Genomic DNA, 21450 nt, shown 5'->3' on the forward strand with positions numbered 1-21450 from the left:
AGGTAAGTGTAGCATTAGAAAAAGCCAACATCTTTGCCTTCCTCTAATGCAAGTTCCCACTCTCCACTCTCTGAGGTGGCCTCTCTTACAAATTGTGTGTGTGTCCTAGGTCATGTTTAATGTTTCTACATACATATACTGCATATGTACTCTAGAAAATGTGTGGTATTGGTGTATTTTTTATATAAATAGTGTTAAGTTGCATGCATATTTATCAAGTTTCTGTTTTCTTTTTTTTAATTTATGATAGTCACAGAGAGAGAGACAGAGAGACAGAGACAGAGACACAGGTGGAGGGAGAAGCAGGCTCCATGCACCAGGAGCCTGATGTGGGATTCGATCCCGGGTCTCCAGGATCGCGCCCTGGGCCAAAGGCAGGCGCCAAACCGCTGCGCCACCCAGGGATCCCCTCTGTTTTCTGTTTTAACTCAACAACCTATTCATGAGAGCTGCCTGTGTGGGGACTGGATGGAGTCATTCCCCTGAACTGCTGTAGAGCATCACATCTGAGTTAGCCATTTCTCTGTTAATAAGCAGGTATGGGCCTGGCTATTCTCTCTGAATCTATTAAAGAAAACGACGGAGGAGACCACATCCCACTTCTCGGCTGGTGTCAGGAAAATAAATTATCTCAAAGGAAAGAGTGGGCCACAGTTCCCAAAAGAGGAAAGCACGTCCAGTTCCTGGTGCCGGCAGAAAGCCCAGCAGAGCCTTCCCCTGTGCTCAGGAGTCAGCCACATATACAGACATTCCGCCGAGATGGAGTATTAGCACGTGCCGGGCACCATGCTAAAGCTGAAGATCTCGCACACGTGTGCAAGTCACGATGCACAAAAGGCGGCAGAGGCACTGACCTGTGATCTCCAGGTTAACCTATCAGGCAGGATATGCTTACTTACATTTTCGCCTCGGGTTTAACAGTGATGTCTGGGTATTTGAAAACCTTCAAAGTAACCCAAGAAATCATAATGCAGCCACAGGTTTTATTTACTCTCGTGTAAAGTATATTTCAGTGTAGGAAAAAATGTGAGTTTCCAGTTTGTTTTTAATAATTTACAAATGGGACGTGGTGATCTCTAAAATCACTTTGTTTTCACAGTACTTGCAATAAGTCGCTTTTACCACTAGGTGATGCTATTGACAACACAAAAGGTAAAAGCAAAGCCTAGAGTAGGGCCTGACAACACTACAGCGTTTAAGAATAAAAACGTGAAAGCACTTTTACAGACAAGCCCTATAAAAAGACCTATGTGCATAATTAAGTATCTCAGTTGCCATGGGCACACCGGTAGTTCAGTACTGCCTATATCCTTCCAGAATAACCTTCAGCAACTTACTGGTCAGCAGTAGAAGGGGCAATCCAAGGGTCCTAGATTTTGGAAGGGAGCTTATTTATCCATCAGTTTTCAAATCCCTGTTCCCTGGAGTCAGAAATATATTTACATCACCACTTAGCATGCATGCATGCAAATACGCACACACCCATATAGATTTTATATGTATGAAACCAAAGTCGTCTCAGAAAACAGTAATATCCTTACCATGTGCTTTTTTTCTCATGTATTTGTAAAATAATAGAACATACACAGATTGTTCTCTGCCCCCCAGTTCCCGGTACAGAGCTCCTAAAATCCTTATAATGTCCCACATGATAAGAGCATGGGAGGAGCATCTCTTCCAATATCTGGCCTTTGATTCTGGTTCCTGACACAGAGTTCCTAAATCCCTTGGAATTTCCTGGATGACAGGAGTGTCTTTTGTTCTAAGGAGGTGACTTTTGGTGACTTTTGTGGGTTCTTGGATAGTTTCAGGATGGGGGCTGATCACCAGATAGACCTAGCTCTGATTAGAAGCTTGGGACTTTCAGGCCTATCCTCCATCCTCTGGGAACGGGGGGTGGGCAGCTAGAAGTAGAGTTAGTGACCATGCATGCCTATGTAATGACGCGTCCATCAAATCACCAAAGTATGAGGTCCAGAGAGCTTCCAGGCTGGTGAACACATCCATGTGTCAGGAGGGTGCTGCACCCAATTCCATGGGGACAAAAGCTCTTATGCCTGCCCTATGTAGCTCTTCATTTGGGTATTCATCTGTATTCTTTATCACATCCTTTGTTATTTAATAAAGTGGTAAACATAAGGGTTTACCTAAATACTATGAGCCATGCTAGCAAATTGTTGAACCCAGTGAGGGGGTCATGGTAATCCTGGTTTATAGTCAGTCAGAAATACAGGTGACCACCTGGGACTTGTGACTAGAGTCTTAAAGTCAGGCAGTCTGGTGGGACTGAAGTCTTAAGTTACAGGATTTGATCCTCACTCCATACTGATAGTGTCAGAACTGAACTGAATTGTAGGGCCCCAGCTGGTACTGCAGGATTGTTTGTTGTGTGAAAACCCACACATCTAGAGTCAGAAGTGTTGTGAGTGTAGTAGTATGAGAGTAAAGAAAAGAAGACACACAGGGAATGTTTTCCAAGACATTTTCTATTTCATATATATATATATGTCATAAACTAATAACTGGATTTTATTTGATCTCACACACTTCCTTCCATTTAATACAGTAGGAAAGAGAGGCTGAGAGAGGTGGAGTGACTTGCCCCAAGTACCACAGCCAGGACTCAGGGTTTTCAGGACACTGGCAGGTTTTGTTTTGGAAGGCTCTGGGCAAAAATTGAAAAATGTCCTTGGCACACTCCCAACCCTTTCTGTGCTCCTACTTCTACAGCCTGTGGGCCAGAACCCGCTGGTGAAAAAACTGACAAAGTGTAGATGTGATTAGTTATATGCAACTGTCATTTTAAAAATACAGGATCTTTCTAAAATGCAAACGTGATCACTTTACCTCCTCTACTTAAATTACCCCAGTGGCTCTTTCTGGTTTTCTGGCCAAATACAAATTCTCAGTGTGGCAATAAATCTCATCCAGGCCTGGCCCGGGTCCTGCTAGCCAACCTCACTCTTTATCACTTCCCATGCATTTTCAAGGACTTTCCTGCATTCTTGACCTGGTTAAATCCTAAGTTTTTCATACTCCACTCACATTCCTCTTCTACAACCTTCTCGGGCCCTTGCTTTGCACGTCTTTGCCAGCACACATCGTCTGTCCCTGAATCTTCTAGTCTGTCTTTTCCACTGGCCTGTGGTTCTTAAGAGCCAGGGTCATGTCTTTCCACTTGTCATCCCTGGCAGCTAGCCTAGGGCTCAGTATATAAGAGGAACTTAATAAGTATCTGCTGGAGTAAATATCTGCATATTCTTACTCTCACATTTTAATGGGGAGGGGGGGCGGCAACCCAACTCACTGGAATATCAGCTCTCTGAATTATGTAAGAGCTGGTTTTAACAATGCAGACCTCCATTTTCTCATATCTTGAGAGTATGACTAAGAACTGTATCTATCTCAGGAAAAGTGGATGCAAAAGCCCAGTTTTAACTTCCTTTTTTTTCTCTTTATTCTAATACAACTGTGTTAGGAGGATGTTTTTTAGCCCTCAAAGTGTAGGCTAGTACCAAATGATCAAAACAGCCTCTGGTCACCCACTCAAATCCCCAGACTGAGAGCCTTCCCTGGATCCCGTAAGAGAGGTAGATAGCAACTCTTCTGTGCGCGCCGCCTTGCAACATACCCCCAAAAAGTGGGTCAGTGAGTTACTTACTACCCATCGTTAAGGAGGGGAAGAAATTAAGAGTGAAAGGAGGACAATTAAATGCCAATGTGACCAAGTATAGTAAGTAATGAAAGGCCAAGTTGACCAGTGGGGGCTGTGGTGGTCAGAGATGGCTTTGTAAGAGTGAATTATATAGATTAGGTTGAGAATTGAGTAGAGAGATAAAGAAGGAAGCATATCCTTCCTATCCACAGTCAGATAAGGATGTGAGCAGAGAAGACTTGCCTCATCAGAGGCCCATTTGTGTTGGGAGGAGTCGGGCCTGAAATGAGGTGGAAGGGGGAAGGCATGCTAGCGCTGGGCAGGACAGGGGCCAATTATCCCTTATCACCCTTGTCCCATGTGGCATTGTGTTGGTCATGAAGCTCATTCCGGTTGACTTACCATTTTGATCTCCTCCCTGCTCTTGTTAGGCAAGTGAGATGAATATTAATGGACTTTTTAAACACAGAAAAATGGTAAAAGACCTGGGTGGCTCAGTTGGTTAAGCGACTGCCTTCAGCTCAGGTCATGATCTCAGGGTCCTGGGATGGAGCCCTGCAGCTTCATAGTTGGGCTTCCTGTTCTGTGAGGAGTCTGCTTCTCCCTCTCCCTCTGCCCTTCCCCCTGCCCATGCACACACACTCTCCCCCCACACACAACCCCCCGCCCCGGTCTCTCAAATAAATACACTCTTAAAAAAAAAAAGAAATGGTAAAAGACTAAAGAAGATTAGGAAAATTAGCCCAAATCACACAGCTAGCAGCTAGCCAAAACTCACAGTCTAGATCTCTACACTTCTATTTCACAGACCCAAGAATTGTAGCTGCTCTCACAAATCACATAACTGAGGACCAGAGGTGAAGGGTTTTCCAAGGCTACAGAAAAGCAGAGTTTAGGATATTGGCTGGTAGCAGCTTTACCCAGCTTTAATTCTGATTGAAGGAGTTTTGCATTATATTAACTAGAGAAGAAACCCAGAGGGGAAAATCCTCATATTGCAGAGAAAGAACTGTTACTTCGACAAAACAAAATATTTTCTAATGTTTTACAACTGTTGGGATAACAGTCTGTTAGATAGCTGCATTCTTAAACATGGAAATTTTTATCAACTAAAAATTAAAAGTTTTTTTTTAAGTGAAAAATATTCTGAAAAGAAATTGAGCTGCCTGAAGAGAGGGATCTATCTGGGGAGGGAGGTCTCTACAACCTTCAAGAGCTTTGCAGAACTTTTTCTTGCCACTGATGAATTTTAAGGTCTCCATCAATCAGAGAAAAAAAATTAACTTAAAAACACCACCACCAACACCAAAACAAAAAACCTACACACTGTCCCTACAGTGACTGACTACTATCATCGCAGAATCTGTTAGCAAAGGATAACTATTATTTCCAGACAAGTACATCATCCAGATGACACATTATTATAATTTATTTAGGTTTTTTTTACCCCAGAAATGACATGGTCTGAGAAATGACTTGCTGAGAAATCTGTGTTTACATTAGGGAGTGGGGGTGGGGGGAAAATCCCTGCAGAAGTTGAAAAGATGTTAAGTGGTAAATACCAAAATGCCCAGCAAGCATGTAAGCAGGCTCTCATCCCAGCATGAATATGTGCAGCTCAGCATTTTAAAATTTACTTTTAGCTTTTCTAGCAGTTTGAATTAACCCATTCTCTACTTCTCCTCCCTGTGTGAGAGCCCAGCCCTGAACCTACAGACTAAAAGTGTGGGCTCAGTCTTCAGCGATTGGCCGGCAGATTATCCCCTCACCCTGACTGCTTCCTCCGAATGGGCTGCCTCCTGAACAAATGTCTCCTGGATGTTCTTAACAACCAGGAGGCCCAGGGCAATGCCCAGACAAACGTTAGGAAGGAAGTCCAGCTATTTGGAGCTCTACACAGAATTGGAAAAGGCCTGTCGGGAGACCAAACCAATTCAGATAAATGCCACACTAAAGGTACATCCAGACCAGAGGTTCTCCAGAAGCAAGTATGTCAAAACCACCCCAGATAAGCTGTTTTAGGAGATGGACCCCGGCATCTGCGATCATAAAAGATCCTCAGGTGACCCTAAAGTACATCCCTCTTCACAGACACTAATCTAGATTCTCTAAAGAGGCAATTACATTTTTGTCTTAATTTCAGCCCCTGGCAAGATAAAATGAAAAACAAAGCAAGCAACTCCAAACCAAAAATTCTTCCAGATTAGGGTTTCAGCATATCAGTTACTGCAGACATTTGCTTCCAATGGAAAAATAAATCCATGTCGAAATCTTGGTGAGTTGAACTACTGCACGTTATTTGTCCGATTAATCAGGGCTGGCCAGGTACAGTTCTGGTATTCTTCACGCCACAATTTCTAGGTTCTTTGGCTCAATAGAAGAAAGCGAAGAACAAGAACAAAAGCCAAGAGAATAAAAGAGGGTTACCTGAACAGTACAGACTTATTTCAAGAATAACAATTCTGAAGTAAAGTCATCCACTCCTGCAAATGGGTTTGCATTATTATAGCAAAGTCTAATATGCTTCCTCAATGCTTGGTCACTGGTTGGTTGGAAACTTAAACGGTCCATATTCAGCCTATTAAAGATGAAAGAAGACTTAATATTTGATGGGGCCAGTAGGGCCCCCACGTGCAAGAGAGACAACAGGATCTTTATAATAGCAAAATATGCAGTGCAGACTTCCCTTTTACCTTGGTCAATTCACATTTCCTTCATCCTGAGAAGCTGTTCTGGCATAACTCAGAGGTAGGTTTAGCCCAACAACTGGCCCTACAACACTCAGCCATGATGTGATGTAGTTGACACTCCTAGGAAACAAGTGAAAATACAGGCAATTCTAATGTTTTCATTGAGGTGGAGTAGTAGTAGAAAATCATTACCAACAGAAGAGAAGAACTGTCTTCGAAGACATGTGCCCACCATGTGGAATCCCAGCATTTCCAAGTGTCAGCTCCATTGCCTGACACGGACTTGAGATCCAAGGAGACTGAGGTAGCGAAAGGGGGAGTTAAAGGGCGTTGAGGCTCCTAACTCCTCTTGATGATTCCAATTTTACACTTAAAATTTATAGCATTGGCTAAGGTAGTGGAGTGTGGTGGTTAAGAGCATGGCTCTAGAGGCAAAAACACCCAGGTTAAAACCCCAGTTCTACCACTTAACTAGTTGTGTGAACTTGGCCAAGTCATTTAACCTCCCTGTGCTTTAGCTTTCTCCTCTGTAAACTGGGTAAAATAATGGAACTTAGCTTATGGGGTGTTATAAAAATCCAATGTCATTAATTATCTAAAATATTTAGAACAGTGCCTAGCACACAGGAAAAATCAATAAATGTTAGCCATTACTATTATTACAAAAAATATTTCTTTTTTAGCTTAGCTTTTAGAGTCACAGAAAAAGATTTACACTTTTAAAATAAGAGTAAAAGCCAATGTATCTTGATGGTGTTTCTTACCTATTGATTTTTCGAGAATTCTTTAACACAGGAGTCATGAATTCATTCGTCTTGCAGGGATGAAGTACAAAGAAGGGTTGTCCAAGTATCGGATGCTCCTGTAAGAATCAGAGTTGGTCCCGGATTGCCAGTGTGAATTACTTCGAAAAAGTTAAAACACACAATCTGGTTTGTTAAAATAAAAGTTTGTTTTAAATTCCAAGTTACTAAATTAAGATACAGATCAATTTCGGTTTTGAAATATAATTCATAATCCAAACATGAGAACAAGCTGGAGAAGAGGAGTCATGGATTAATACAGCCTTACAATCAAGTGCAAGGGGCACAAGGTTTTGTTTACACACTATGAACTATAAATACATTTTCAGTTCTAACTCTTTGTCAACTAGTGTTTCTCTTCAGCTGAGAATCATTCTCCAGTTTTTCCTCAAGGATGTGAGGAGCGCCTGACCTCGGAACAATACACTTCATTCACCTCTTTGTAAGAGAACCAAAATCTTCCGCACATTTTTCTACACGAACTTTGCCAACAAGTTGCCTGTTTCAAGCCTGAGTGTGGCACCAGCAGGCTCACGGGGCAGAATGGCAGGGGGGAGCAGGAGCACGGCTGGCATTATTTAAATTGCTGTTCTTCTGTTTGTCCATCTCTCCTTCTGAGTTTGTTCATCTGGCTTGTTTTTCTTTTTTTAAGATTTTATTATTTATTTGAGAGACAGAGACAGGGGGAGTGAGAGAGAGGATAAATGAGGAGGAGGGACAGAAGCAGGCTCCCCGCTGAGCAGGGCCTGCTGATGAGGAGGGGGAGGAGGGGGGACTCAACCCCAGGACCCTGGGATCACACCCCAAGCCAGGGCAGACCTTTAACTGAGCCACCCACGTGCCCCTGTTTACCTGCTTTGATCATTCGGTCTTTCTCAGGCTCATAGGGCCATCTCTGTAAGTGAGAAGCCCATTGGATGGGAAGGGTCAGCAGGAGAGAACATGGGCAGAGGGAGAAGCAGGCTCCCCGCTGAGTGGTGGCGCTGACGCCAGGCCCCGGATCATGCCCCGAGCCACAGGCAGACGCTTAAGCAACTTAGCCACCAGGCGCCCTCCGCGGCCTTAATGAGAGAATGGCCACAGGGCAGTGCTGGTCAGGCTGCTGCCAGGGCGGGAGATGCACCTCATTTGGCAAACAACGGGGAGCCCCGGGAGGTTTCTATGCAGTGCGTGGCCTAGCACGAACTGTACCAACACAAAAACAGTTGTTATTATTATTATTTTTAAATACTTTATTTTTCTCACGAGAGACACAGAGGGAGAGGCAGAGACATAGGCAGGGGGAGGAACAGGCTCCCTGCTGGGAGCCTGAAGCAGGACTCGATCCCAGGACCCTGGGAGCCAAAGGCAGGCACTTAACCACTGAGCCACCCAGGCGTCCCCTAAAACAATTATTGGACAATAAATTTATTGACTGTTAACATCGTGGATTCGCCATTATGCCAAAGACTGCAACCTCAAATATTGTTATGGTTTAAATGTTTGCGTCCCCCAAATTTGTAGGTTGAAATCCTAATATTAGCCCAGTGTGATGGTATCACAGGAGGTGGGGCCTTTGGGAGGTGATCAGGTCATGAGGGTAGAGCCTCGTGTTTGAGATTTAGGACTTTATAAAAGAGACCCCCAAACGCTAGCTTACCCCTCTCTGCCACCTGAGGACACAATAAGTGTGCGACCTGAAAGAGGGCCCTCGGGAGAACAGCCTGGTACCCTGATCTCAGACTTCAGAATTGTGAGAAATAAATGACTGTTGTCTATAAACTACCCAATCTGTGGGGGTGTGTTACGGCTGCCCAAGCAATCTAAGACAAATATCTACAAAAACGGCGCAGGTGACCTGAAGGAAGTCAGTTCAATACACCAGCAGGTGAAAAGGACTGTGGGCAAAAGGAGAGTGCTCCCAGCCAAGGCTATGCTTGCTACTCTGCTCCAGCCAACTGTGCCATGTGGGAATGCAGGTTCAGTGTGCCAGGTCCTTCCCATTTGTCAAAATAGCCTAGAAATCCAGATTTTTATGTAAAACCTCCTAAATTTAAATTTTGGCACTTAAAAAAAAATCATAGAATGGGCCAAATAAAACAAGCCTGTTGGCTGGATTTGGACGAGGGGCCTAGCTTCTTCTCTTGGCTGCTTCTCCTTTTCTCAGCCAGTCCAAGGAGAAGCTGAACTCAGAGCATCCCTGGAAAGAATTACGTGTGGTTGTTGCTGATAACTCTACCCTCCAACCCCAAAACACTCACGTCTGTGTGCATGTGTACAAACCTACTCACAGGAAATTAGAGGCACCTCCGCTGTGTATTGGAGACACTGAGTGTGGAGATTTGCGGGTGCAAATCTGTGCTGAGGGTTCAGGTATCCGCTGGGTGTGGGTGGGTGTATGTCTCCCAAGTGTCACCTGTAGAGTCTGCTCAGGGGCCTGACTCTTAGCGCAGAGCCTGAGCTCCCTTCATTCCTGCTCTTTCCCTACTGTTCCCTCCCATCCCTAAGCAGACCCTGGGGTCACAGCCCAAATGTGTTTGCTTGAAGCAAGTCCTCCTGTCCAGCTTGATTGTGGCTCCCCTTGCCTGCCTTCAACTAGTATTTATTAATTCAACACTTATCTATTGATCATCCCTTACGTGTCTGCCAGGAACAGTTCTGGATATAGTAACAGAGATCACTATATCTCAAAGATAAAGCCCCTGATCCCATGGAACCTATGTGCCAGTGCAGGAAGCAGCCAATAAATACACAGAACAAATAAAGAAATAAGATAATCCAAATAATTGTAAGTGCCATGAATAAAATAAAAAGGGTCCCTTGATTTTGAGAGCATCTGGAACCCAAAAACTCCTTGTTGTTGTTAAATAAATCCCTTAAGGATGTTGTTAATCATGACCACTCTTCTAGCAATGTGTCAGAAGCACCCATAATCACTTCCACGGTTAAACTGTGGATGGCCAACTCCCAATGCTTTCTCAAATGTAACAGCTTCTCTCAGTGGTGGCAAATTAACCAAACCATTAATTACTTTTCAAATACAGATAGAAAATTAATTTTTAAAATATCCCCACATCCTTGTTTCTAAATATATAAGAGTACTGAATACAGGCCTTGAGTTATCATGCATATAATAGTGATTATACAATGTAGAAAAGTAAAAGTTTCCCCGATGTGATTATAATTCACATATTCTCTCATTCACTCACTTGGCAAATATTAAGTCTTCTTGTCTGATAATTTTTTAATGATTTAACCCTAACTGAAGGCAAAAGGATCCATAGTTTTGAAATGTGGCCAGGGGTGCCTGGGGAGCTCGGTCAGTTAAGCATCTGCCTTCAGCTCAGGTCATGATCCTGGGGTCCTGGGATGGAGCCCCTCATCATCATGGTCACTGGGCCCCCTGCTCAGCGGAGGGCCTGCTTCTCCCTCTCCCTCTGCTGTTCCCTGCTTGTCCTCCTCACACTCTCTCTCTAGTAAATAAATAAAAAAAAACTTTAAGTCAATAAATAAATAAGCAAAATAAATGTAGTTAATCTTAGGGATACCTTAATGCTGCAGGAGTGAGAGAACTCAAAGTTAGCCTTGTGACCTGAGCCAATACCTGAGCCAATCAATTTATATTCAGAGCAAGGTGGAGAATTTACAAATAATTTGAGGCATCTGATCAGTGTAGACAATCAATCTGGATAGTACTTTCCAAAAGCCCTTTTTCTGCAATGGAGATTTTTTAAGGCTCGTGCGATCAGGAAAGATTATCCGTGGTTTCCACTTTCTCCCTGAGACAGCCAGAATCAGAGATGAAAGCCGTCTTTCATTTTTAGTTTAGGAATTATGTGCCGGAGTTCAAAAAAAAAATCTAAAATCCTACACCTTATTTGTTTAACATACCATTTTCAGAAATGGAAGAACATCAAAACTGTCAGGATCTTTTTAGTGACATTTCTTAGATCAATTCAGAAGGTAAATTTGTGTGAAAGTGCTACCATCTGCTGTCAGTACTAATGAACTGATGCAAATCTGCACCGAGAAAAATGTCAGTGTGGAAATACATGCAGCCAATGAACTGTGTTAGGCTTACAACTCAATAAACACTTCTACTGGAACAAAGTTCTGCTAAATGGTTTTCCGTGAAAATAGAAATGATGGGTCAGATTTCTATCTCTGTAACTCCAGAGGAGTTATATAGGCACATTCTCCTATGAAATTTAATTTAGCAATGGTTAAATGTCTCATAAAATAAGTCTGACATGAATGCTGTGAATTGGTTTCAGAACTATTAGATATGACTATCACAAGGAAATGATAATACTGCACCTTCATTCTTACATCTAATAAAGGGGATGAATTTCTTGGTTCGTTTCTTAATTTTCCTGGCTCTCCAGGAGGGCACAAATATAATTTCACATACTAAGCTTTCAGCCAGTTTCATATTCCAGACTGATCAAATTTGCCTTCCACTCGGGGCACATTCCTTAGAAATGGAGAGGGATATTTCCCTAAGCCTGCTTCCTCAAGCAGGGAAAGGAAAAAGGCTATTGAACATCTACAGTATGAGACACTGTACAAGTGCTCTGCATGGGGTCATCTACCCAAATAATTCTTTGAGGAAGGCTTCCTTTTTGCCACTTTGGAGAACAGGTTCAAAAGGGTTATGCTTAAAGGCCCCCATGTAGTGAGGGGTGACGCAGCTCCCAAGTCCAGGCTTACATCGCACCTCCTCACCCCGCTGACCAGAGGTGGCATCAAGGACGTTTAATCCTCTCTAGTCTATCTTTTAAAAAAATCTATTTACTTTTATTTCAAAATAATGTATTTTCATAAAAAGTAGAAGGGCAATACAAAGAAAGAGCTCAGAAAATACAGAGAAGAATGAAGAGTAAAAGCAAGATAGCCTAGAATTGCCCGACTCAGATTGAATCACTATTTGGTGAACTTCAAACTTTTGCAGGTACACACATGTAGTCTTCTATTGCTTTTTACTCACTGAAGGGAATTATTTCTCAAGTGCCTACTGCATGCCACTCCCTGCCATATGTTTTTTGTTAGTGTTCTTGAAGTTTCTTTGTCTTCTGTCTTATGGATTTCTGTTACTTAATTTTATTTTTGCCCTACATATAATTTTGTTTGGATTTATTTTGTTGTTCTTAATTTTTAAATGTTCCATGGGTGTTTAAGAATATGTATAAAGAATATCTAGGGACACCTGGCTCAGTCAACTAAGCATCTGCCTTCAGCTCAGGTCATGATCCCAGGGTCCTGAGATTGAGCCCCACATCCGGCTCCCTGCTCATCGAGGAGCCTGCTTCTTCCTCTCCCCCCAATTTGTGCTATTTTAGTTGCTAACTCTGTCTCCCCCCCTCCCTCCCTCTCTCTCAAATAAATAAATAAAATCTTAAAAAAAAAAAATATGTAATCACGAGGTGTTGGCTAGAGTGCTTCCCAGGTGTCACTAGATCAAGCTAGGTTATTGTGTTGTCCACAGTTTCTAGATTCCTATTCATGAATTTCTAAAAGAAGCTTAAATCTCCTCTATAGTAGCTGGTTTGTCCATTTCTGTTTGTAGTTTGTCGATTCTTGCTCTATATATCCTGAAGCTGCTTTATTTAAATGCAAATATTTTCCTAAGGAATGAACCTTTAATACAAAGTGATCATATTTATCTCTGATGATGCTTTCTGCCCCCCAAAAAGGACTTTAGACAAAAATATAGCTGCACCAGCCTTCTATTTACCTTATGCATTTAAAAAAAATTTAAAAATTAGAAAACTAGATATTTACTTATATTTATGTACAGTTTACCATGAAACTACTTACTGTTCTCCAAACACACTATTTTTCTTACCTCCAAACCTTTGCACACAATGTTCTGTCTGGGAGACCCTCCCACCCTTCTCACCTACTAATGCCCATTTCTCTCCTACAGATCTCAGCTTTCCTTTAGCCAGTCCTGCATCAGGTCCCTCCCTCTGTATTTCCGCTGCACCTCCTGCTCAAGCCTACTGTTTAACTCCACACCATTCTGCACAGGGAATTGACTCTTTATAGGAGTCTTCTGTTACTATACTGTAATTCCTTGAGGGCAGAGGAAGTATTCTGATTACTATTTTAATCTCAGCATCCATAACAGTGCCTTTCACCTAATAGGCACTCAGTAAATAGTAGTGGAATTACTATAGAGACGAATACATGCTACTGTGCCCAAGGAAATAATTGGCACATGCAGCCTGTTTTATAAAGGGGGACATTCGTGTGCAATGCACCAGTGGCCCCTGATGCCACTGTGGGGATGTTAAAGGAAAAAAACATTTTCTGCCATTGTTACAAAACCAGGGGCAGCACATTCTGTACATTTATTATGAGTCTCCAGATAAGATTAGAATCTCAATATCTGTTTTCCCAAATATTTCTTCCAAAGTGCATCTAAGAACAAAGGAGAGGGTCTAAAGGCATAGTTAGGATAACTCTCCATGTAAAAACTTATATCAACTAGGGTGCCTGGGTGGCTCAGTCAGTTGAGTGGCTGACTCTTGATTTTCGCTTAGGTCATGGTCTCAGAGTCCTGGGATCAAGCCTTGTGTCACGTCAGGCTCTGTGCTCAGCGGGAGTCTGCTTCAGGATTCTCTCTCTTCCACTGCCCCTCCCTCTGCTCACTCTCTCTCTCTCAAATAAATAAATGGATCTTTGAAAAAAAAAAAACAATTATGCCAACCCTGCAATATATTCTAAAATCAATCTCTTGGTTTCCATAAAAAACAATATCCTATAACACTACCAAAAAAATTGATGTACCATGCATGATACATATTTTATTTTAAGATTCGTTTATTTATTCATGAAAGACACAGAGAAAGAGAGGAAGAGACACAGGCAGAGGGAGAAGCAGGCTCCTTGCAGGGCGCCTGACGTGGGACTCGATCCTGGATCCTGGGATCACACCCTGAGCCGAAGGCAGACGCTCAACCACTGAGCCACCCAGGCATCCATGATATATATATATATTTTTTTTTATTTTTTTTTTAATTTTTATTTATTTATGATAGGCACACAGTGAGAGAGAGAGAGAGAGAGGCAGAGACACAGGCAGAGGGAGAAGCAGGCTCCATGGACCGGGAGCCTGATGTGGGATTCGATCCCGGGTCTCCAAGATCGCGCCCTGGGCCAAAGGCAGGTGCTAAACCACTGCGCCACCCAGGGATCCCCCATGATATATATTTTAATTCTCTGAGTTAGCCTACCACCACTACACCACAGTATCCCCCTGACACGTGTTAGCCAGACTAAGAAACTAAGAAACACTACTAAAATATATGAAATATATAACAAACTCACGAATTTCTACTTAACTCATTCCTATATTCATGTGTTTTTCACAAATGCATTCAATAAATATCACTGAGTACCTACTGTGGGTAAGACTCCATGCTAAACATTCATCCACCTATCCTTCTATCCACCTATTCATTTACTCAAAGCAATATTTATGGAGCACAATTCTGTATGCCGGGCACTCCTCTGGGCACTGGAGATATAAGCATACTCAAGATAGAAGCAAAATCTGCTCTCATGGAGTTTATAGTCTAGTTTTAGATATAAAATAACTAGAAATATATAAAATAACATCTCATTATCTCCACTTCTGAGGTTTACAGTCCAGCTGCACCCCCAATACTAAAAGTCCTGGTCTGCATCTCTAGGAGAGAGAATTCCAATAAGTCTTTCACCACTCACTCCCCTCCACTTAGGATTTCTAAAGAGAATGGAAAAAGAGGTCTTTAGGGAGAACTGAAATGTCATTTGGCCTGATGGTGGGGGGTGAGTAAGTAGTAGGACTCATTAGCAGAAACCAGAAAAGCTGGCAGAAAGACACCCTCTATGGGAGTGATTTTTCTTTCATCATTTGGAGAAGAGACACGAGGAGGCTTCCCACTTCAGAGAGGACTGTAGGGATCTCAGTGGCACTGGGAAAGAATGAGATGTTCCCCCACTGTGAGATGGAGGGTATCCTGAGGACAGCCTGCAGGTGCTGGAGGCCAAAGATGGGCTCACCAATAAATGAGAGGTAACCCAGGCCTGAGGACCCATGGATGGAAAGATTCTTTGTTCTCATGGTAAGAGCCTGATGCCTCCTCAACTACTATTTTCACCCTACAACCCTAATGCTTGTTGTACTGTGAGGGGTTTCCATAACGCTGTGTTGAGTGCAGTGCAGTTGGAAACACCAGACTGTACATGGGGTGTATATGTTTATGAGCTAAGAGGGACCTGGAGTCAATTGGAACAGGACATCTCCTCTCCACTCCTCCTCTCTCCCAGTCATTAGAGCATCCACAATTCAAGGGTTACAGAAATTACTATAATACACAACAGATCACATACAGCTCAAGAGGTACCAATCCAGGAGTATGGGAATTCAGAGAAAGGAGAGGTCAGTTCTGATTGGCAGGAGGAGGGGAAACAAAGACTTCCTGAAGTCATGGCGCTTCATCCCATCCAGGACTTAAACAGAGGGCAGGACTAGAGGCAGGAAAGACAAACCTGTGGCTGTAGGCCCTAAGACAGAACAAGATTACTCTAAGCTTTGTGGGAAGGGAGTTCAGTGACGGACACACAGACTTCCATCTATTAAGTAAGATCGAGAAGTCTGGGGCAGCCTGGGTGGCTCAGCGGTTTAGCACCACCTTCTGCCCAGGGCCTGATCCTGGAGACGGGGGATTGAGTCCCACGTTGGGCTCCCTGCAAGGAGCCTGCTTCTCCCTCTGCCTGTGTCTCTGCCTCTCTCTCTCTCTCTCTCTTTCCTCTCTGTGTATTCTCATGAATAAATAAATAAAATCTTTAAAAAAAAAAAAGATTGAGAAGTCTGGTAAAGTTAGAGAAGAAAAATGCCTATTTTTTTTATTGTGTTGGTGACATTATTAAATAAATGAAGCGATCCCTGTAAGATCCAAAGGATTCTCTGGAAGTGATCAACGCCTACATAAGATAAAGAAGCCAGGTTTGAAGTACAAGCAATCCTCTTGTGTAGTTTTGAAAAGAGACAGGGGAGGAAAAACAAGGGGGGGAAAGAAATATCCCAGGACAGACATCTATCCCCAGTAGTGTGTGAAGATGCAGATACAAAGACAGTGAGAGTATATTTAAAAATAGATACATGTGGGAAAGAAATGGGCACCTTGCCCAAGTACCCTGAAAGGTCAGCGAGTTTCTCCTTGTTTCTTGGACAGGCAGAGGGAGATCAGTGAAGAAGCTACGCTTTGCTCAAGCTGCACCTGTCGGCATTTTGTGGCCAGTTAATTGGGAGTAAAACTCTAAAGGCGTTCGGAAAAGTAGATTTAAAAATAAAAAGGAGAGTTCTTCAAATTCACATGCTGCACAGAAGTCACCAGGCTTCCCAGAATTTTTATTAAAAATTACAAACATCACAGCAATAGTTCTTAGACACCACTTCCTCTGCTAACAAAAACTTTCCTTTCATGGCTCCAGAGGGAGTCCAGAAACTAATTCTCCCACTCCTGCAAACATCTACAAAGGGCTCCCTCCCCGGGCTGCTGACAGTCCCAACTCCAACTCCTGCATTAGAAAGCAGAGTCTGAATATATTTATAGACTCTATATGGGTTGTTGCTTTAAGCAACACCATTAATATGTCAGAATTCTGAGTTCCTAAACTTATTCAGTTATCAATTTGTTGTACATTATTTAATCTCTCCGTATTTTGATATGCAAACTAGAAATAGCACTGCTGATACTTCACAGGGTGAAAGGAGATAACCAACAAGACCATTATGAAGCTTGCTGGGGGAAAAAGAGCTTATGTAAATGTCTATTAATTAAACAGAAACGGCTGCACAGCTAGGTCAGGCATGATGAGAAGACTGAACAACCCATCCCAGCCACCAGCATCAAAAAGAAGAACTGAACATTTAATCCTGATAGCACTTGTTGGTTGCATTTTATAAAGAACATTAAATTGTAATATCTGTAACATGACACAGACTAGCATATTTCAGACCATCCTCAAAGAATTCTTTGATAGAACAGAAACTTATTAGAGACAACAGCCAAAAACAAAAACAAAAGAGCCAGCCAATTACTAATGAAGAACTTGTAAAAAGCTAATCAAAGCTCTCATCCAGAGAAAATGAGAAAATCTGAGGCTCAGAATGATTTTGTATATTGATGAGATTTTTATATAGCGTCACAGAAAGAAAAATACAACAGATTTAAATGAAGACAAAAAGGACTCTAAGTCTCTGTTTAAAAGCCTTGTTATGTTCCACGTCAACGTTTTTATTAAAAATGTTCCATTCTGGTGGAAACATCCATTTTTTAAAAATACCTGATGAGTAGTGGTATCGGTAGAGGACACTCTCAGTCCGTCTCTCTCTAGGCAAACGCCTAAGTGTCAGGAGAGCCAGACAGAGCCTTCATTCCGCCTCCACCCAACTGGTAGAAAATTGCTCAGAGGGGTGGCTTATCCAAGGTCATAGCACCCAGAAATGATGGAGCTCACGTCCAGATTCCAGAACACAGCACAGTCTTTCCCTGCCATTGCCAAGCCTGCTAAGGACTAAACGCAGCACTTCGGCATGAAAGAACTTGCAGGCATTACATTTATTCTATTTTTGTCTTAAAGGAAAACAATTAGGAACTTGTTCTTTCCAAGTATTAATTATTTTATTTTTCTTCCACTCTGTTACATAATGGTGACAATTTCTGGCTCACTAAGTCTATTTCTGAGCTACTCACTAAAACAGTGACACTATTTTAGAGCTTAGGTATGTTGGGGTATAATAGAGAGGTGAATCAGCAATCATAAAATTCAAGGATTTTCGAGAACAAACTCACAAACAACCTAGTTCACTGATAATCAGATATTAATGTCTAGGAACTATCATACAGGAAGATGTTTTATGAGCAACACAAAATAAAATAGCAGTCTGTTAGTATAATTACTTTTTAGAATGGTGCCAAATACTATTTTAATGCAATGAAAAGGCATACAGATGAATCTTCAAGATGACTTTTTAAAAAAATATCAAAATGCTCTCTTCAGATAAATATAATCAATATAAATTCCTAATAAAAGCACCCTAGTTTACAACTAAAAGTTATGTATTTCCTTCCTGCTTCTTATCCAACTTTCGTAATAAAAGATCCTTTTTTATTCCCAGAAGCAGATTTCCCAGGGATTTAAGTTAAAATTAGTTTTTCTCTTTAGAAGATCTCTCAAAAGAGACTCTGTGAAGAAAATTCCTAAGGATGTGATAAACCCGTTACAAATCTGTTATTACGTGTTTAATAATGAAAAATGTTAGGCAAAGATATATAAAAATTTAGCTACTATGAGATAATACTCCCACTTTTTAGATCAGTAATTATTTGAAATAAGGTAACAAAAACAATGCTATCAATATGCTAGAGTATTAAGAAATTACATTCTTCCATATAAAACTGAAACAACAGATTTTCTTCAGAAAACAATTGTATTCCTGGTATTTTGCAAGCAAGTAGTATGGGCAACGATGGCAGATACTTATTTTTAAAGATATTTTATTAAAAATGTAAGCAATGATAGGATAAAAAAATGTACATTCTAATCCCACTTCCCAACGAAATCCATTTTTTTCATTTCTCCATAGTAACTTCTACTGGAATTTTAAGAACTGATTTTTATAGCTTGGATCTAGTTCAGTAGTTTCTAGACAAGAAAGTCTATGAAAAAAAGAGAGCCTAAAACTGAAAAAGAAAACCAGTACCAGGAAATCCAAGCAGGCTTCACACATGAAGTCAAGGCTGAGCTCAGAGATCACTGTTATTCTTGCACACATCTCTTCACACCAGCGAAGTCAACAAATTTGATGATCGCTTCAGACTAGGTCATCCTTGAGTTTTTGTTTTTCCTTTCTCTTAAAGGTTGATTTCTTCCCAATTTTATTGCTATCTACCTACTTATCTTTCATAGTTATGTACACAGTGAATATATCATTTTGTGATTTTTTTCTTTTTAGCTCTTAACATCATTTAATATATACTTTTCTGTATTTTATATACTCCTTGTAACTTTCTTTTAGTCACATAATATTCCATCTGGCTAATATAACAGACTTTACCATTATACCCCCATCAGATATTTAGAACCCTTTCCAGTTTTATACTATTATACATTGTATGTGTGTGTGTGTGTGTGTGTGTGTGTGTGTATTACAAATTGTGGATTATTTCCTTAAAATAACATTTCAGGAATAAGTAAAAACAGTGGGGATATCTATATGGCTGTTGATCTGTATTATCACATTTCCCTGCAAAATTATTAAACTAATGTATATTGCAACCAATATAAACTACTTGACTAGTCCCTCACTGTTTTAAGTAGCACTATCTTCATGTTAGAATTAAATCCTCCACAGAAATATTTCACACAAACATCACACAGACTTTATGAAGACTCCAGGCAACTAGATTTGGCTTTATGCCACTTCTGACTTGGCCATAGGATGCAACCCTTGGGAATTACTGATTTGAGGCAGGAGAACAAACATATGGAGAAGGGTTAGAGCTCAGAGTAGGGTTGGGTGACTCTCTCAAATGCTAATAAACACATTATGTCCCTGCTGCTGCTTTTCCAGATTGGCTGGGGTAGGGTCACCAACTTCTCAGAAAGCTATGCCAAAGCTTCCGTCTCTCAGAGCATGCTTGCATTATCTGACCTGAGTCTCCAGCAGGAGACACCTGAGTGTCAGAGGGCCATGAAAATAGGCCATAACAAATCACATTAACCAAAGCTCATGCTCTCCTCAGATCCTGTGGCAGTCGGTATAAATATGGCTATAGTATTATCATATCAATCCTCTAAAAGCTCTTGACTTTTCTTGGCAAAGGCCTGGAAAATAATGTTAAGTGTAAAAACCAGCACCCAACACTGTCTATTCATTATGATTACAACTATGGATATGCTCACATGAAACCTACCCACCAAGAAAATGATATCCAAACTTTCATCTTGCGGCATGGCACGAAATAAGAATGTCAAACTGATGTAAGTATAATTGGCAGCAAACACACCTGAGGGAATGTGAATTTTCTTCAACGCTTTTTTTTTTAATGTTGAAAACACTCTATTTTTAGCATGTTCCTCATGAGGCCTATTCTTTCTTTTCTTTTCTTTTCTTTTCTTTTCTTTTCTTTTCTTTTCTTTTCTTTTCTTTTCTTTTTTTTTTTTTTTTGTCCTAGCTGGTGCTCCTCTAGAAGTAGGAACAGCTGCTTTTCCAACACGATGTAAAACTCTCAGCACTCATCTAGAACAGCCTCCCCATTTTGGCCTCAGGACAAGATCCACTCTGAGAGTGGCCCACCTACAGACAGATCACAGGACAAATCTAGCTCCCCGTCAAGGGCAAGGGCTCTCTCCCAGGCAATACACATACAGTAATCAGGTTGAGAGGGCATGGGGTTGTCCATGTACTGACCTTCTCTGTGAAGCGTTGGAGATACTCACCCGAGGTCGTTCACAGAGCCAAACCAACTTTCCACTAGGGAAGCCTCAGCATTCTAGAATTTTGCTTAGCTTCCCAACTTGATAAAGAAGATATTATTCTTAACACCTGGTACTCAGAAAACAAAAAGGGGATTTTATGCCAGTACTTTCACTTGCATCTTCACTCCTCTAAGTCAGCATTTTATTCCAAAGTCTTTGAGCATTTTTGTTTATACACACCTACACTTTAAAAATATGTATCAATTGGGGCACCTCGTTGATGCAGTTGGTTAAATGTCCATCTCTTGTTTTCAGCTTAGGTCGTGATCAGAGAGTCATGAGACCGAGCCGTGAGTTAGGCTCTGTACTCAGCTCAGAGTCTGCTTAAGATCCTCTTTCCCTCGGTCCTTCTGCCCTTCTCTAAAATAGATAAATGAATCTTACACACACACACACACACACACACACACACACACCCAGGAACAGAAGTTGACTTCTAAATTTTTCCTTAAATAGTTAAAAAGGGTGTAATTTCTGGTATATTATAAATACTGACCATTTTAAATACATGTTTTTATACATATACAGTTTTAAATAATATTATTATGTCACTCTCTTAAATGTATTCAATTGGAAATAAATGCCACAGCATTATGATACCCACTATCATTCATTTTAAAAATATATGAACAATTGGATATTTTACATTTTTCTCCTTGAATTATCTCCATTCTGCTCCTGTCAAAGAACTTTATCCTAATGTATATTTTATGCTTAAAAGCTTTTTATTGATCATATTCTTGTAAACAAAAAATAGAAATTCATTTTCCAAAATTTCCTCTAACCA

General features: G+C 41.2%; 1 protein-coding gene across 8 annotated transcripts in view; it reads right to left on the reverse strand.

The window, feature by feature from the left end:
• Positions 1 to 225: 225 nt before the first annotated feature.
• Positions 226 to 21450, reverse strand: part of ATG10 (autophagy related 10) — a 215775-nt gene continuing 194550 nt past the window's right edge. For 6 of the 8 annotated variants that reach the window (XR_011997044.1, XR_011997043.1, XM_025992944.2 and 3 more), the window contains 3 exons: positions 7110 to 7207; positions 6349 to 6465; positions 226 to 6233 (listed from right to left, as the gene is read on the reverse strand). Coding sequence is in view for 6 of the 8 variants with exons in the window: in XM_025992944.2 (XP_025848729.1) it covers positions 6354 to 6465; positions 7110 to 7207 (210 nt within the window). In the remaining 2 variants the exon portion in view is untranslated. The remainder of the gene's footprint in view (positions 6234 to 6348; positions 6466 to 7109; positions 7208 to 21450) is intronic. The other 2 variants (XM_025992945.2, XM_072736879.1) reach the window with 1 other exon arrangement.

Source organism: Vulpes vulpes, chromosome 14 (assembly GCF_048418805.1).
Source record: "Vulpes vulpes isolate BD-2025 chromosome 14, VulVul3, whole genome shotgun sequence".
Taxonomy (NCBI): Eukaryota; Metazoa; Chordata; class Mammalia; order Carnivora; family Canidae; genus Vulpes; species Vulpes vulpes.